The 18880-nt window shown below is 31.8% G+C and overlaps 1 protein-coding gene across 3 annotated transcripts in view; it reads left to right on the top strand.

Moving 5' to 3' along the window:
- The window catches only part of LOC123012934 (protein muscleblind-like), a 108859-nt gene that overhangs the window by 45471 nt on the left and 44508 nt on the right, over window positions 1-18880 (top strand). For all 3 annotated transcript variants that reach the window (XM_044411178.1, XM_044411175.1, XM_044411177.1), the window contains exon 2: window positions 9530-10119. In XM_044411178.1, coding sequence (XP_044267113.1) covers window positions 9934-10119 — 186 coding nt within the window. In that variant the 5' untranslated portion in view covers window positions 9530-9933. The remainder of the gene's footprint in view (window positions 1-9529; window positions 10120-18880) is intronic.

Here is an 18880-nt window from a genome sequence, read left to right as displayed (position 1 = left end):
CCCATTGTCACCGGAAATCTATAGGTTTTACAAGACTTCCATTTACACCATATCAAAGAGTGTCTTTTTGTCCCTTGACATGCAAAGTTTCATAATAATCGGGTAAACGATAACAAAAATATTTCCAAAAAATCATTTTCCATACCGATTTTTGGAAAGCTGTAATTTTTCTATTTTTTGAGTTAGGTCAGTAAATACTGTGCTCTCTATTCTCATTTGTACAGGGGTATTCGTGGTTAAAATTATGCCACACATTTTTGAAACACGCGATATTTAGTTTATTGTCACCAGAATTATTTGAAGTAGAAGTATTTTGTTTTTAGTGAACGACAACGTTTTTCTTATTTGACGTCTGAACTATAGTATTGAAATAGCTATTTATGTACCAAGTACGCGTACGCGAAATAGGGTTTTAGGGGACGAATCGTAATTAATGACGAGGCGACGTAGGAGCCGAGTCTTTAAGGCTCTAGGGTATCGAATGAACTATTCAGATTTGGTGTACTGTAAGTTCCATACTCTATTTAGATTTTTATTCTGTGGCAGCTATCAATCATCAGACCTTCTCTACATGGTGCCTGGTCCCTTTAGTCATAAAATGGAAATAAAGTAAACAAACAGAATTTCACCATCGATGAGTTTCTCTTATTTCAGAGATTCAGATTCTAGCTCAGTAGAAWGAAAAGTTCATTTTTCTCTTGATTTTGGACTTTGGAATAATTTTTTGACAATAATGTCACTTTGACAAATGAGTTTTCGCAAGTTAAATAAAAAAAAGTATGGGAAAAACATAATTTTGATAAATAGCAACTCAAAGAAATAGCTTTAAGATAAAAAACAAAGTCATTTTTAACAAAAACTATCATTATTTATTAATAAATTTAAAAAAATGTATCTTTCATTTTACGCCAAAACTGCAAAAGAGAAACATTTTTCGCTTCACCTGAAACGAGCAAAATCAAGAGAAAAATGACTTTTTTTTTTTGGTTCATTATTAGTCATTATGCTCAGATAAACCAGGTGCTTATACCAACCCAGTTCCAGAAAATTTTGAAAAACAAGGTTTAGTGGTGGGTTTTGCTAAATTTTATGGTGGTGGTAGGGACTTACATATTGAAAACGTACAATTTTATAACTTGTTTACTTTTTGACTCTTTGCAGTTTGCTAGTGGCTCTCTTCCACCGCAGTGCTTTGAATTTTTTTTATCACTTGTTGTTGAAAACGTTGTATTGAAATTATGGGTAATAATTCCAAAAAATTTCTTTCAAAAAAAAAAAAAGAAAAATTCGATAAATGGTGCGTAATTATTGGGAAAAACAACGAAAAGGTTCTAAAACTGATCTTCCAAGTAAATCACGTCTTGCAGAATGTAGTTTTCAGTCAATTGAATCGAGTTCCGATGATGATGAAGTGTTTATTATGGAGAAAGAAACTAGTCAAGAACAAAATTTTGTTCCAAGTGGTCGAAGAATTGTTGACATAGGGCATTTATTTTTGGAATTAAAAAACATAAAACATAACATTTTTTCTTGTAGTTTTTTGAACATTAACACCATTCTAGAAACACATTTGTGGTTTAAAAGTGTTTTTAAATACAAATGTAGTATGTGAGGGGCAATAGGAACTTTTAGTACCGAAAAAGAAAAGTAAATGAAGCAGTTGTTTGTGGCACAGTAGTAATAGGTGCTGGTTATTCTCAACTAACAGAATTTTGCGCAGCTTTGAACATTCCACAACTGGAAATGCAAAATGCATGTCTACAAAAAAATTTGTAATGCGAGACCCTATGTACCTTACTTGAAATTTAGAACAGCAATTGTTTCAGCTATAAAATACAGAAAAAACGAAAGCTGTACAATTCATCAAAAAACAGAAAACTTGAAAAATTATATTTTAAATGGACCCGCACATATTTTTGGTGATCATTCAAATTGCGCTTCGTATTTCTGTAAAACAGTTGGTCAAATAATAAATGCAGTTGCATATTCTGATTTTTTAAATAGTTCTTTGTTTGAATTGTTCATGCGGGCATTAAAAAGAGTTGCAAATTTATCTTCAAGTCTTTTGTACGATGTCGATAATAATTCCACAGAAACCCAAGCTGCGAAATTAAATAAAAGAAAAATTCGTATTTAAAGTGCAGATTCCGATTATGGTGCGACTCATGGATGACATAATAGATATGCCAATGGAAATATAGGAAAAAATAAAAAGTGAGTTTTTGAATGATTTGGCTGCTTGCAATATTTTAAAAATCCCTATTGAAACAATCGGTCAACGTAATAATGAGCAGTGGGATAAAGAAAGAAATAACAGATTAACAGCTAGTAATTTTGGAAGAATTATAAATATGAAATGTAAAACCAATACAGCAAATACTGTAAAAAATATCTTATATAGTGTAGGTGTGTCTAAATTTAAAAAATTGCCTGAACCTCTACAATGGGGTATTGATAATGAAGAAAAAGCAAAGGAAAAGTTTGAGCAAATCACAGGTTTCAAGGTGGACTCATGCGGCTTTTTTGTTGATGAAGAAAAAACATTTTTAGGTGCAACACCAGATGGACTAGTCGGTTAAAATGCTATTGTTGAAATTAAATGTCCATTTAGCGCGAGAAACACCGATATTAAAACTATCATAGAACGAAATAATACACATAACACAATAACGATAAACATAATATGTGTCTCACCACAAATACCTAGAATCGTTTTTAACACAAAATTAATTTGGCTAATTAGAGCTGTCCGTAAAGACCAACTCATATAATAATCCCTAAGCAAAAACCGTCCTCGGTAAAATTAATATAAATATTATATTTTAATTTTTTATTTTTTAGGTTTACGTATTGGTCTTAGTGCCTTTATATTGAACCTATCTATTTTTTTAATTTAATTTTAAATAGATGAATAATNTATCTTATATAGTGTAGGTGTGTCTAAATTTAAAAAATTGCCTGAACCTCTACAATGGGGTATTGATAATGAAGAAAAAGCAAAGGAAAAGTTTGAGCAAATCACAGGTTTCAAGGTGGACTCATGCGGCTTTTTTGTTGATGAAGAAAAAACATTTTTAGGTGCAACACCAGATGGACTAGTCGGTTAAAATGCTATTGTTGAAATTAAATGTCCATTTAGCGCGAGAAACACCGATATTAAAACTATCATAGAACGAAATAATACACATAACACAATAACGATAAACATAATATGTGTCTCACCACAAATACCTAGAATCGTTTTTAACACAAAATTAATTTGGCTAATTAGAGCTGTCCGTAAAGACCAACTCATATAATAATCCCTAAGCAAAAACCGTCCTCGGTAAAATTAATATAAATATTATATTTTAATTTTTTATTTTTTAGGTTTACGTATTGGTCTTAGTGCCTTTATATTGAACCTATCTATTTTTTTAATTTAATTTTAAATAGATGAATAATAAAAAAATTGAAGTTTTGAAATGAACTAACAATTCTCTTATTGAGGGGTGCAAATGCATATCTTTGCTTTGAACAAACGCAATAAAACGATCATGTTGTGGGTTACACCCTGCGGTGCGGCCCGGCCTGTCATAAATTTTGCTCCAGGTACAGAAGATCGTGTATTATTTATTGGTTGCCTACTTTCAATTTAATTTTTGCTTTATAACAAAGAATCAAGAACAGTTACCAAATTCGCATTATATCAGGGCACTGTATTTTTAAATTACCTATAAACCTTTTTTTTTAATTCAATACGGTATACCGTTATCAAAAAATCTTAATAATTAAAATTTTCACATTTTATTCAATAAAAAAATATCTATTAACTTATTTAAAGCGGGAATATTTCCCTGGTCTCCATTTACCTTTAAAGAAACACTACAAACATCAAGAAACTCTTCAAGTCTAAATTTGCGGCTAAAAACAATGAAATAAATTTACATGTAATAGGTATACGCCAGCTTTCAGGGGGTCTGGAGCCTTAAGGCTCTAGGGTACCGAACGAACTGTTCAGATTTGGTGTACTGTAAGTTGCATACTCTATTTAGCTTCTTATTCTGTGGCAGCTGTCAATCATCCGACCTTCTCTACCTGGTGCCTGGTCCTTTAGTCATAAAATGGAAATAAAGTAAACAAACAGAATTTCACCATCGATGAGTTTCTCTTATTTCAGAGATTCAGATTCTAGCTCAGTAGAAAGAAAAGTTCATTTTTCTCTTGATTTTGGACTTTGGAATATTTTTTTGACAATAATGTCACTTTGACAAATGAGTTTTCGCAAGTTAAATAAAACAAAGTGTGGGAAAAACATAATTTTGATAAATAGCAACTCAAAGAAATAGCGATAAAAAACAAAGTCATTTTTAAAAAACTATCATTATTTATTACTAAATTAAAATAAAATTTTATCTTTCATTTTTCTTCCACCGCAGTGCTTTGAAATAAGTGATAATTTTTGAACAGTGATATTTGTTCTTTTTTTATAAGTTATTTTGTTGGGTATCTATTTAATTACATACTAAATTAGTGTTATTGTGACCTCTTCTTGGTAAGTGTAATTCCTAATTTCTTATCACTTGTTGTTGAAAACGTTGTATTGAAATTATGGGTAATAATTCTAAACAATTTCTTTCAAAAAAAAAGAAAAAGTCGAAAATGATGCATAATTATTGGAAAAAACAACGAAAAGGTTCTAAAACTGATCTTCCAAGTAAATCAAGTCTTGCAGAATGTAGTTTTCAGTCAATTGAATCGAGTTCCGATGACGATGAAGTGTTTATTATTGAGAAAGAAACTAGTCAAGAACAAAATTTTGTTCCAAATGGTCGAAGGATTGTTGACATAGGGCATTTATTTTTGGAATTAAGAAAACATAAAACAACATTTTTTCTTGTAGTTTTTTGAACATTAACATCATTCTAGAAACACATTTGTGGTTTAAAAGTGTTTTTAAACACAAATGTAGTATGTGTGGGGCAATAAGAACTTTTAGTACTGAAAAAGAAAATCACACAAATGAAGTAAATGAAGCAGCTGTTTGTAGCACAGTAGCAATAGGTGCTGGTTATTCTCAACTAACAGAACTTCGATGGAAGCTGCAATTATTTTAGATGGATTTTAAAAATCAATAGACATGCATAATGTAAGATTTAAAAACCTTATAGGAGATGGTGATAGCAGTGTCTACAAAAAAATTCGTAATGCGAGACCCAATGGACCTAATTATTTCATTCAAAAAATTGAATGCCGAAATCATATGTTACGAAATTTTTGTACCAAACTTAGAGAAATCGCTAAAACTCCCCGATCCGACATAAATATAAAAACATTCTTGCGCAACAATTACTTGAAATTTAGAACAGCAATTGTTTCAGCTATAAAATACAGAAAAAACGAAAGCTGTACAATTCATCAAAAAACAGAAAAGTTGAAAAATGAAATTTTAAATGGACCCGCACATATTTTTGGTGATCATTCAAATTGCGCTTCGTATTTCTGTAAAACAGTTGGTCAAATAATAAATGCAGTTGCATATTCTGATTTTTTTAATAGTTCTTTGTTTGAATTGTTCATGCGGGCATTAAAAAGAGTTGCAAATTTATCTTCAAGTCTTTTGTACGATGTCGATAATAATTCCACAGAAACTCAAGCTGCGAAATTAAATAAAAGAAAAATTCGTATTCAAAGTGCAGATTCCGATTATGGTGCGACTGATGGATGACATAATAGATATGCCAATGGAAACATATGAAAAAATAAAAAGTGAGTTTTTGAATGATTTGGCTGCTTGCAATATTTTAAAAGTCCCTATTGAAACAATTGGTCAACGTAATAATGAGCAGTGGGATAAAGAAAGAAATAACAGATTAACAGCTAGTAATTTTGGAAGAATTATGAAATATGAAATGTAAAACCAATACAGCAAATACTGTAAAAATATCTTATATAGTGTAGGTGTGTCTAAATTTAAAAAATTGCCTGAACCTCTACAATGGGGTATTGATAATGAAGAAAAAGCAAAGGAAAAGTTTGGGCAAATCACAGGTTTCAAGGTGGACTCATGCGGCTTTTTTGTTGATGAAGAAAAACATTTTTAGGTGCAACACCAGATGGATTAGTCGGTTAAAATGCTATTGTTGAAATTAAATGTCCATTTAGCGCGAGATATGCCGATATTAAAACTGCCATAGAACGAAATAATACACATAACACAATAACGATAAACATAATATGTGTCTCACCACAAATACCTAGAATCGTTTTTAACACATAATTAATTTGGCTAATTAGAGCTGTCCGTAAAGATCAACTCATATAATAATCCCTAAGCAAAAACCGTCCTCAGTAAAATTAATATAAATATTATATTTTAATTTTTTATTTTTTAGGTTTACGTATTGGTCTTAGTGCCTTTATATTAAACCTATCTATTTTTTTAATTTATTTTAAAATAGATGAATAATAAAAAAATGAAGTTTTGAAATGAACTAACAATTCTCTTATTGAGGGGTGCAAATGCATATCTTTGCTTTGAACAAACACAATAAAACGATCATGTTGTGGGTTACACCCTGCGGTGCGGCCCGGGCTGTCATAAATTATGGCTACAGGTACAGAAAATCGTGTATTATTGGTTGCCTACTTTCAATTTAATTTTTGCTTTATATCAAAGAATCAAGAACAGTTATCAAATTCGCATTATATCAGGGCACTGTATTTTTAAATTACCTATAAACTGTTTTTTTTTTTAATTCAATACGGTATACCGTTATCAAAAAATCTTAATAATTAAAATCTTCACATTTTATTCAATAAAAAAATATCTATTAATTTATTTAAAGCGGGAATATTTCCCTGGTCTCCACTTACCTTTAAAGAAACACTACAAACTTCAAGAAACTCTTCAAGTCCAAATTTGTGGCTAAAAACAATGAAATAAATTTACATGTAATAGGTATACGCCAGCTTTCAGGGGGTCTGGAGCCTTAAGGGTATTGGACAGGACTTTATTTCACTTTTAATTTTCAAACGTTAAGAAAATATCTAACTCATAGTTAACTTCCGACGCGTGACAGCGTCCAACTCACAACCCTTGTGAAAACGACTGAGACAGAAAGCATCCAGCAGACCAACGAAACATTCGCCACATCGTCGCTCATTTGCTTTCACTAAATAACTGACCGATATAGTAAATTTTATGTAGAAGGAGGAAAATAACAGAACCGTACTCATTTTATTTTATTATTGGCATATAAAAAAATAAATTTAATAAAATAAACAAAAATTTAACGCATAAACAATTTAATATAAAAATAAATGACTAAACCAATTTAACTTAAAAAACGAGTATTTTTATTCAAAACTTTTTTCCATAATTCGAGGTAGAAGGCTATCATAGGTGTGCAAAATTCTAAACCTGGTGTGCAAAATTCGAAACCTAGTGTGCAAAATTATAGTATTATTTATATTTAAAAATTCTTAAGTGGGGGTGTTAACTTCACTGACCCTTTCCGGATTCCCAGAATGAAGTGAGTTCATCCCTGTATGAGACGCTTTCATGTAGTTAGCCAATCCATTTTTCTCAACGATGCAGCGACGTCATTTGAACGGTTTGTGTGGCGCATTGCTTGGTGCAAATTTTTAGTGAAGTGAGAGCGCATCACAAAAATTAACGAGGTAAAGAGAGATAGAAAAAAATCACAACATAAATGAAAAACGGGATTATGGAAAAACCAAAGAAAATTATTAATTTTTTTTTGAATAGTTGTGCCTGTAATTAATTGAAGAATGAGGGTTGTTTCAAAGTAACCTCACATTCCTATAATTTATATTCCTATATATTTATATATGGTTTTAAGGGCTTTAACTTAGATTTTCTTCGATAAAAAAAATAATAGTGCATATTTTTTTTTTTTAGTGTTATACCTTCACTCTAAAATGCATTCTTTATTATAATTTAAAAAAAATTAAATATTATGTTAACTGGTTTTAATAAAAATCAGAAATTACAAATCAACATTATTTTCCAAATTTTATCTCTTTCTTACTTAGGCAGATGTATAGGAGCGAAAGAATACACCGACTCCCGACGCAAAGTATTTTTGTATTGTGAGTTAATGTGGGTTTAAGTCGTGTCCAATACCCTTAAAAGAGAGGAGTCACCTAAAACCTTTTGCGCACGTGGTGCATACAATATTTTTTTGTTAAAGCTTCCAAAACACGAATTCACACCTCTTACTAATACGTTACCATAGTAACCAATTTTATTTTTTAGTCCGCGAAAACTGTTTTTGGGGATTGACTACCTAAAATACCCGTTTTGCGTACTATTTTATTAAATACTGAAAAGACTCATTTTAGGGACTCAAATGAGTCCCTAAAACAGCTGTTTTCGGGAGCGTATACAAATATCGTCGTGTACAATATAAAATTTTATTCAGTCCTCACTAATTTTGTAGTCAATTTGGTCGATATTTATAAATGTCAAAGTAAAATTCAACAATGAAGTCTAATGTCAAAGATCGTTAGTAATTAACAACCACAGATATACAACAATAGATGTATTTTTTATCATCAAGACGACAAAATTTCATTTTAACATGAAGAAAAGAGTAGATAAATTTTAATTTTAACATAGAGGATTGAATAAATAACTATTATTCAAAATGACAAAATGAAATTTTGTTGTCTAGGTGATAAAAAATACATTCATTGTTGTATCTGTATCTATTTTTCAAAATTAGTGCCTACGGTATGAAATAAAACGCATTACGACCTATGTCCGGCAAATGATTTTCTACAATACCCGATGTCTGACTCGTAACTGTAAAATCTCATTTACCCAACTTATAACGTAAATGTATATTCTAATTGCAACGTCAAAAAATAATACATCGAATACCACACGAAAGTTCGTTAAATTAGAAAATAATTTTTATTTGTTTCTCACTTGTAAGCGTCAATTTTTATGTCACTTTATTCATCTTGCAAAATTCTCATAATTGGCTAGCCAGTAATCTAACGTCGTTAATGGCTGTTACATATAAAGTTCATCCGAGTTTTTCAAATGTCAGAATTTCTAGATTTCTTAATGTTTTTTATAGTTATTTACTAGTGAGGAACAAATAAAACATTCACCTATATACGCATGGTAAATATGTTTTGCTGGAGGAGGAGACAAGCTCGCTTGGCGACTCGCCAGTCTTATGACTCTTCTTAGCGTCAGTAAATTCTTTTACTATGCATATAAAGTTAAGTACAATTTCTAGAATTCTAGAATTTTTCTCAAGCGTGTTGTTGTCATTCGAAATTAGTTTCAATTTATTCTTCCTTTCTTGTGATATTACTGTTGAATATTTTATGGGAAATAAGTACAACATAATGAAATTTTGACTCTTTTTTAAAAATTTATGTAGTAATGGGGGTTAACGAACTTGACCGGTTTTAGATGGTTTTATTTGTTTGCTTTTTCAACCCTTCTTCTGCTCCTTGCAAAATATATTTGTAGGCTAAGTGGATAGTAACTCGCTCTCTTGCTTTGCAGATCGCTACCGAAGAAGTTATCTGAAGACACCGGACTTGCAATATGCGCTAGAACCGACAATCGCTTCGCTTTGCCTACCCGCTTCTCTGCAAATTATTACTCCGTTCAGAAGCTTTTCTGTACCCGCCGACCTGTCAGTAACAACGTCAACACAGAAAAACACAGAACAAAAGAGTACAAGAACGCAGTGACCCAAGTTTATTTTTTATATCATTTTCTAACAGTTTTAAGCAACGTACGTTACTCGTTGTGTCGTTCTTAAAACAATTTTTCGAAAGGATGGACAATAATTCCACTTGACTTCATTTTGTGAACCACAAGCATATTTGGAGTGAATCGTTGCGCTTCGTCCAGTGTTTTTCGCGTCCAATTTGTAGGAATTATTGACAAAACGCCTTCGCGCAATGGCAATGGTTAACATGAATAATTTACTTAATGGCAAGGACTCCCGCTGGCTTCAACTCGAAGTCTGCAGAGAATTTCAAAGAAACAAATGCTCTAGACCGGACACTGAATGTAAATTTGCACATCCACCAGCCAATGTCGAAGTCCAAAACGGCCGCGTGACGGCGTGCTACGACAGTATTAAGGTAAGAATTTTGTCATATTTTTCTATCTTTCGAAGTCTAATGGTGAAGAGTGATTCAGATAAAATTTTGATCATGAAAAATATTATTTTTTTATATAGGGTGTTTTAGAACGCGCGCTCTAGAGTAAAATACCAAGTAAGATACGATACCAGGAACATGGAACAATGTTTAAAAAATTCTATCTGTCAAAAAATTTTGACAATTGTTTTTTGACATTTGACATTTTTTTGTCTACTTGATCATGTTCCGATGATCTTGTAAGTACACTGTGTCAATTTTAAAACTTGCAATCGGCAATATCTCTCAACTAAAAAAGTTTTGAGAATCACTTAAAACCGTTTTGGTGGCTCCTAGGGAGACTCAAAATGACATGGTAAGTGACGCACCTCCATCCACCCTTGAATATAATAAAAAAATAGAACGTTCGTTTTTGAATAATTAAATAATAATAATTGAATAATAATTTTGAATAATAAATAAAATACCAAATAGGCTGTTGTATGATATTTTTGAAAAGCGCTTGTTATGAGCTTTGGGGCGACCCAAGTAGGCAAGACAGCAAGAGTAAACAAATAAGGCCGTTTTTAATTTATTGTTTTTAATTTTGTATGTATGTAATTGGATGTTTAATGTTAAAGTTTTTAATTATTTTAATGTGAAATATTCGTTACGTAGGGCTGATGAAGGCCAAATTGGCCAAAACCGGTACCCGATAATAAAACAATTTGCAATTTGGAGAAAATTTTATTTTTGGAATATAGGTACCTAATTAAAAATTTTCAACTTGGGCAGGCCGTGGCTCCAAGGGTAGGTAGAGGTGCGTCACTTTTTTGATTTCTCCTAGGAATCACCGAAACGGTTTTGAGTGAAGTTCTAAAATTGACACCCTATACAGGGTGCGCCAGAACTCGCGCCCCAGAGAAAATTTTCAAGTAAGGTAAGATACCAGGAACATGAAAAAAATGTTTAAAAAATTTTATCTGTCAAAAAATTTTGACATTTACTTTTTGACATTTGACATTTTTTTATATCTATTTAATGATACTGATGATCTTGTATATGTTTTTTTACAATTATTTAGTAAAGGGACAAAAATTTTGCCAATAAAAGCCACAAATAACATTGAACAGAGTTACAATTTAGGATATAGCTTCCTTGTTTCCTCTTTTAATAGCATATAGCAAAAAAACTTGGAAAATTATTTTTCCAACAGAAATAAATAGAGTCAAAGTGCAAACTTTAAACCCTCATAACTTCGAAATTTTTATAGATAAAATTTTTTTTACATTTTTTCCATGTTCCTCGTATCTTACCTTATATGGCATTTTTCTCTGGGGCGCGAGTTGTGGCGCACCCTGTATATGTTTACTAGCTTGCACCCGTGACTTCGTCCACGTGGAATTTCGATATAAATATTTGTTGTTTCTTAAAGAAGAAATGTGAAGTTAGTCTGTTTATCAATTTTTTTCTTTATTCATCAACTCAAAACAACGCGGGAGCATCAGAAAGCCGATTTTTAAAAGAATGACAAAAATACGTTATAAACGCTTCACCTCGTCGAATTTTCAAAAAGTGTCTTCTTAGTGCATTCCTACACCCTCAAATCTCAAAATTTTAAATTTCGTTTAAGTGTTGACAACATATTTCACCCTCTTGTAAATTTCAGAAAATCCTTTCTTAGCGAACCTCTATTCCCTCTAAAGAATATGTTTGCCAAATATTATGTCTTTATTTTTGTTAAAATGTTTACACTCCATTTAACCCTGCTTAGAAATTGATTTTTAAAAAATCTTCTCTTAACGAACCTCTATACACTCTAAAGAACATATTGTCCAAATTTCATGTTTTTATTTTTAATTAAAAGTGTACACCCCGTTCCATTATAAAAAATAAGTTTTTACTTATTATTAAAAAAAATCTTGTCCTAGTGCACTTTTACAACTGATATATTGATCCAATCTTAAACCAATAAATACCACATTAATCAACATTCCAATCTCTTGAAGTATTACTATTAATCGTATTATCCCATAACCACCTAATTTCAACATAATCCCAGCTAAAATCATTGACCCTGAAACAGGAGCCTCAACATGAGCCTTTGGCAACCATAAATGTACAAAAAATATAGGAATCTTAACAAAAAATACCATATTAACAAGTAAATAAACTAACAAATTAAAAATTGATCTATTAGAAAAATAAAAATAATGCAAAGAGTAAAAATTATCATAACAAAAAAACAACGAAATCATCATAGGTAAAGAAGCTAATAAAGTATAAAATAACAAATAAACACCAGCCTGTAGACGTTCAGGTTGATAGCCCCATCCTACAATCAAAATTAAAGTTCATATTTTCTAAATTTGTTCTTTCTATCTTTGTTTAAATATTTATACCCCATTTCATCCCCGTAGAGATTCATTTTCGAAAAATTTTTTCTTAGCGAACCTGTACACCCTCTTAGACACATATCTTCTAAATTTAATGTTTCTACTTTCGTTTAAACTTATACAACCCGTTTCTCCTCTTTTTCTAAGAAAGTAAATAAGTTTTTACTAATTATTTTTGAAAAATCTCGTCTTAGTGCACCTTCACAACTGCTAAGGAACATATCTTCCAAATTTTTTGTTTCTATCTTAAACGTTTGCACCCCATTTCACCCCCTTTGAGGTTGATTTTTTGAAAATCCTTTCTTAGCGGACCTCTACACCTTCTAAGAAACATATCTGCCAACTCTCATATTTCTAGCTTGTGTGGTTTAGGCTGTGCGTTGTCTGTCAGTCAGTTATGGAACTCTTTTATATACCGGCTGTCCCACGCAGGTTTGGATATAGGAAATTAACATGGGAAATAAGTTTTTATTTTTTTCCGGCTACAGGAGTAACAGAAATAAAAATCTGATTAATGAACCTTGTAGTGCTCGAAAAGGGCTATCTTATCGACATTTTTGTCGATTTTCCAATTAACTCCATTTGGGCGAAAACGTCTCTCGAAAAATCGAAATTTGAATTTGCCGGGTTAGCGTTACCAAGAAACGAACTATCAAGTCAAATTCTGACAAATTCTCCCTTGGCAACAACGACTTGATAGTTGGTTTCTTAGTAACGCTAACCTGTCAAATTCAAATTTCGATTTTTCGAGCGTCGTTTTCGCCCAAATGGAGTTAATTGGAGAATCTAGAAAAATATTAATGATAGCCCTTTTCAAGCACTACAAGCTCCATCAATCAGATTTTGATTTGTTACTCCTGCAGCCGGAAAAAAATAAGAACTAATTTTCCATGTTAATTTCCTAGATCCAGGCCTGCCTGGGACACCCGATATATAGATTATAATTATTCAGTAAAGGTAGAAAAACTTGCTGATAAAAGGCACAAATAACCTTAAACATGGTTACAATTCAGGATACAACTTCTATGTTTTTAATTCTAATAGCAAAAATACATGTAAAACAATTTTTCCAACAAAAATAAATAGGGTGAAAGTGTAAAATGTGAACCCCCATAATTTCGAATTTTTTTTTTAGATTGTATTTTCTTAACAATTTTTGTACTCGTATCTTACCTTACTTGGCTTTTTTCTCTGAGGCTCTGAGGCTTGAAACACCTGTATATTTTTAGTATTTTTGGTGACTCTATGTAATGTAAAGGGCGAATTCGGACACGTAGGAGAGTAATATAAAGTTGATTATTATTTATTTCAAGTTAGAAAACAAGGCAGCAACAATTTTTTGATGGGCTTGTACCGACATTAGCAGGATGCACCTGTGACCTTTAAAGAGGTCAATAAAAATGGGTTATTTTATTAAGAGTTTGCGTAAGGCTTCAACAGATGACGCCATACGCTATCATCTTCTTCTCCTCAGTAAATAGGAAAGTCTCGTAAATACTGAGATGATGTCATAAAGTCGCATGTATTCTTTACTTTTCCTATTAGCAATATATTATAATATACTATTTTGAGGTTAAATACGCCACAGTTAAGGTTTTTGTTTATAAAATGGAAGAATTTGTCTTATGAAATATGTGAGATTTTTATAGAATTAGGAGGTTTTGTCGGAAATTACTTTGCTTCAGAATATTGGTTTGTTGTTGAGAATTAGTAACTACGATTATGCGAGTAAACCAATAAAAAAAATAGTTTACTGCCGGTTTGTTTGACGCCTAATTGATGAGTTGTGGCTCAATTATTGTATGTCATGGGTAAATGAGTCCATTTCGTGTCAGACTTTATCGTTGCGTCGCCTCGCTCTTATTATTCTCATCCTGTAGTCTTATAATTTCACGTTCTAGTTGAGGGATTTATTCGAGGAAACAGAAGCATTTGTAGGAACATTGATATTATAATAGGAACGGTGATGACAGTATCATAGAGTACTTGTCACTGTCAGCCATATTTCCTATATTCCTAATTAAGATATATTATCAAATTTGAACAATATGAAAACCTGCCGGATCTTCTGCGTCTGACTTAGGCAGCCGTAAGCAAATTATTATCTTTAATTGTTTAAATGTGTATTTAAAATAAATTTGATTTACCGTTTCGAAGTCAGTAATTGAAATAATTAGGAAAAACGTAAAATTGATATGTTAGATTTTTGATTTTACTTTTGGCTATGCCAGAAAGGTCTTATATGCTCAAGACATCTAAAATCGTTCCCATGTTTAACATTTTATGATTATAAAATCATGTCACAGCGACACTAACTTACACTAAATTCAGATACGTTTATTAATTAACGCTAATGGTATTTCTTTTTATAGGAAACTTAGTAATATGACAAAAGTATTATCTATCTATTTTTTGGAGTTTTACCCAAAATTTATTTAGCAATATAATTTTTTATTTACTGTAAACCGAAAGACACTTCGCTTGGAGCAACGTGGGTTTTTTTCACTTTACCCACTGTCACTTGCCGTTCGCCTATTGGCAGTAATGTAATAATAAAATTATGTTGCTACTTCAGTAATTCAATCAATTACCCACATTGGGCATTAGCTTGAAGAGGTACACCATTGTTGTCAATGTTTACAAGGAATTAATTTATTGAAATACGTCTCTTGCCTTCGGCTCGTGAGACAAACTTTTCCACTTGTGCGGAATATGTCAGTCTAAACGAGTTCCAGACTATTCTTTTCCTGTCAACATGGCGAGATCTGTGGTCATTCTAACACTAGAGTGAGAATATTCTCACACGGTGTTACAGAATATGACTATTTTGTAATTAATAATCAACCAATAATATTGTTTTTCTAATAATAAAGAATTTGTACTTCCCTCTAATGTTCGTCATGGGCATAGAGGACGAACAGAAAGAAGAGGTCCGATTTTTAGGGTTTTATTGGTGTACTTTAGTTATCACTACATAATTGCTACTGTTTTCGATGATGACTACTTTAGTAACTATTTTACATAATCGGTTGGTCTAAAACTAATTACACTGTCAGCATTAAGCAACAATTAACTCTAGACCAATCCTTTTCTTGTCCTTACACTACACCCTCATACGTTTTTAGTTAGAAAATTGATAATTGTGAAGAAAGACAAAAAAAAATTTGTTAATGTTTATGTTGACAATAAAAAGAATATATAAAATGAAATACAGGGTGTCAATTTTAAAACTTGCAATTGCCAATATCTCTAGAACTAAAAAAGTTATTGAGAATCACTCAAAACCCTTTCGGTAGTTTTTAGGGGGAATCAAAATGGCATGGTAAGTGACGCTCCTTCACCACCCTTCAAGCCACAGCCACCTTAAGTTGAAAATTTTAAATGACACGACCCTACTTGCGATATATCGTTGGAAAGCCCATAACAAGCGCTTTTAAAAAATGTCATACAACAGCCTATTTGGTAAAGTTATTTTTTCAATTATTCAAAAACGAAGACGTTAAATTTTCATTTTTTTAAATATATTCAAGGGTGGGTGGAGGTGTGTCACTTATCATGTAATTTTAATTCCCTCTAGGAACCACCAAAACGGTTTTGAGTGATTATTAATAACTTTTTCAGTTGAGAGAAATTGCCGATTGCAAGTTTTAAAATTGACACAGTGTATGTATTACAGTTATTATATGTCATTGGAAAAAGTATAGTATTAAACTCGTGAAAATTGGGCATGTTCATTTAGATGAATTACTCCACTCGCCTTTGGCTGGTATCGTAATTTTCATCTTCGCGGAAATGGCTAACTTTCTCACTCGTTGAATAATATACTATATTTTATAACAGTCATTGAAAATATACTACTTTAAGAAAAACGTCAATTCACTCTTGGAAAGGATTTCCAACGTTACGTGTAGGTTCGAATGTCAAAAACTGATTTTTTTCTTTGCAACTGTTTATGCATCCATTTTTATTAGAAAAATAGGTACATAGTTTACTGTTTAAACAAGATGTGATACTGAAGAAAATAGCGTACAAATCTAGCTACAATAAGGATACAATAATTTAATTATTTTTGGAAACCTTCAAACAACGAAAGCGTAGACGTAATCCTAATCTATCTATGCAAATCACAAACTATAACAAAGAATGTTGACCTTAATTATTGCTAATTATTTGAGGGGTGTACACCGGCGGACAATTACAATCTCGTAAACCATTTTTTGCTGGATTAAGTGGGTATTAGCATGACATAAACCTTGTCAGTATCAAATAGTAGAAATGCCAAGTCTTATTCAAAACAAAACAATTCTTAACAGCAGTTGTCGACTAATAGAATTTAAACAAAAGCACAGTTTTAAGAGTGTAGAAGAGATGGAAACAAGAAGGGAGTATAATCTCTATTCTAAAAATACCTTGAATTTTAGAAGTTTTCTCGTGCAAAAAATGTATATTAATACAGATTTGTCAACAAGAAATTACCACCTAGGATTTGAACTTTAAGGAAAATTACGTTTTTCATGTTGTTTGTAACTAGAGTTTTCAGAAGTAGTTTTGTATGCCTAAGGTTGGTTACCCCTTGTTGTTGTCGGGTGATGTTTTCTGTCAACCTTCTGTCAACTATCAATCAAATTATGCATACAAGGCTGACTGCTGACTTAACCTAAATTTTGGCACTAGTTACGATATCTTTTGTTTCTCACCAGAACCCAACCTAACCAAATTTATGGCAACCTATTCACAAATATCCCTAAATCTTAGGGAGTAATTTCTTGTTGATACTACAATAAGTCCGTTGCTGGCGAAACAGTTTTTCTAGGTTATGTTACACCGGCTGAAGACATCGACTTATTCACTGATATTGATGTTTTCAAAAGAAAATAACACAAAATACAAACATAATTGAGTCAATAATACGAGTAACAAAGTTGTTATTACGAAATTGTACAAATAAATAGTAAAGTGAATGTGATTCAAAAAATATTGTGGTGCCGTTTTGTCTTCGAAAGTTAGTAATTGCCTCCTTGCAGGTACGTTATTGTGCAGTTTTAAAGATTTAAATACCTACCGATTGGAAGTAATAATAATTGGACCTAAATTTTTGCGAGATTTTTACAAATTAAATGGTACCAAATCGATTTGGATTTATTATAGGTTATGTTTGTAGTCTGATGTAAAGTTTTTTATTAAATATTTTCGATTAATCACCCAATGATTATCCAATGTCAAAGTTGATAGATACCTGACAGCGATTTGTGAGACCATGGTCATTTGTTGCCGTGGATATCATTCATTCAAAATCCCTACTTTTTGATTTCAGCGTTGTGCAGTCCTCAGTTTAAATTAAAATATATTTGTAATGGTTCATTTTAGGGGTACTTCGTTTTTTTTTTTTATTCGAAACTGATTACTTTTTCGATTTGGACAATAAAACATTGGTGTCAGGAGAGCAAAAAAATGGAAAAACACAGACCTGCAACTACTGGAACCGGAAATTGAGTAGATGTATCCGGTTTTTGTGACTACCAGCTCAAACGGTATGTTGTCACAAAGAAATGTTCAAAATTTTATAATATTTCGTCAAATGGTTTCATAGTTATTACAAAAAAATCAAATTTTCATTCCCACATTCCGAGGTCTGTAAACTTCTTATCAGTAGAGATAGGACACGAGTTATTATTAAAATTAACATAATTTTTTAGATAATTTTGAGGTTCAAATATTGCTTCATATTTTTGAATAACCCTGTATAACTAATCTATACAATGTGTATACAAATCTTGAAATAATGTTTTTGTTGATTTTTGTATATTGACTTATTAGTGTTAAACAGCAACTTTCTAAGCTGAACATTAGTATATTAAAACATTCCCTTGCCTCATCCGACTGGTGCTGGACCACCTGCTGCTACGCGTCGAGTCGCCGTGTTTTACCATTCACGTTATAAATAAACGAGTGCCATACGTCATAATGCGCAAACGGAAGCGGGGTTGTTCGCTGCAGAGCAACAGTTGGTACAGCTGCAAATGATTTTGTATTCATATCTTCTCATATTCATTATTTGGTCATTGTGTGTGATTTGCGTGAGAAGCTAATTAAATAATTCAATGGGTTTTTTAATCTGTAGTAACAGTTGATGGGATTTTAGAAACGTTAGTGATCCTTTAGTTAGTCTAATCACAAGTCTGGCCTAGTGACATAAAAGTATTGCGGGTGTTTTGTACGTAACCTTGCAAGAAATCACCGTGCACCGGGGCATTGCTAGGACGAGGAACCGGTCTAGAAAGGTCAAACCGGTGAATCAGTGCACTCCTGCATAATTTTCACAGCGCAGCGTTGTTTCAGTCTTGGTTAAAAGGAAAGGTCCATGAAAT

This window comes from Tribolium madens, unplaced genomic scaffold (genome assembly GCF_015345945.1).
Source record: "Tribolium madens isolate multiple individuals breed KSU strain unplaced genomic scaffold, Tmad_KSU_1.1 Scaffold_96;HRSCAF=242;Tcas5.2_LG5, whole genome shotgun sequence".
Classification (NCBI taxonomy): domain Eukaryota; kingdom Metazoa; phylum Arthropoda; class Insecta; order Coleoptera; family Tenebrionidae; genus Tribolium; species Tribolium madens.
This window is presented reverse-complemented; position numbering and strand designations above follow the sequence as displayed.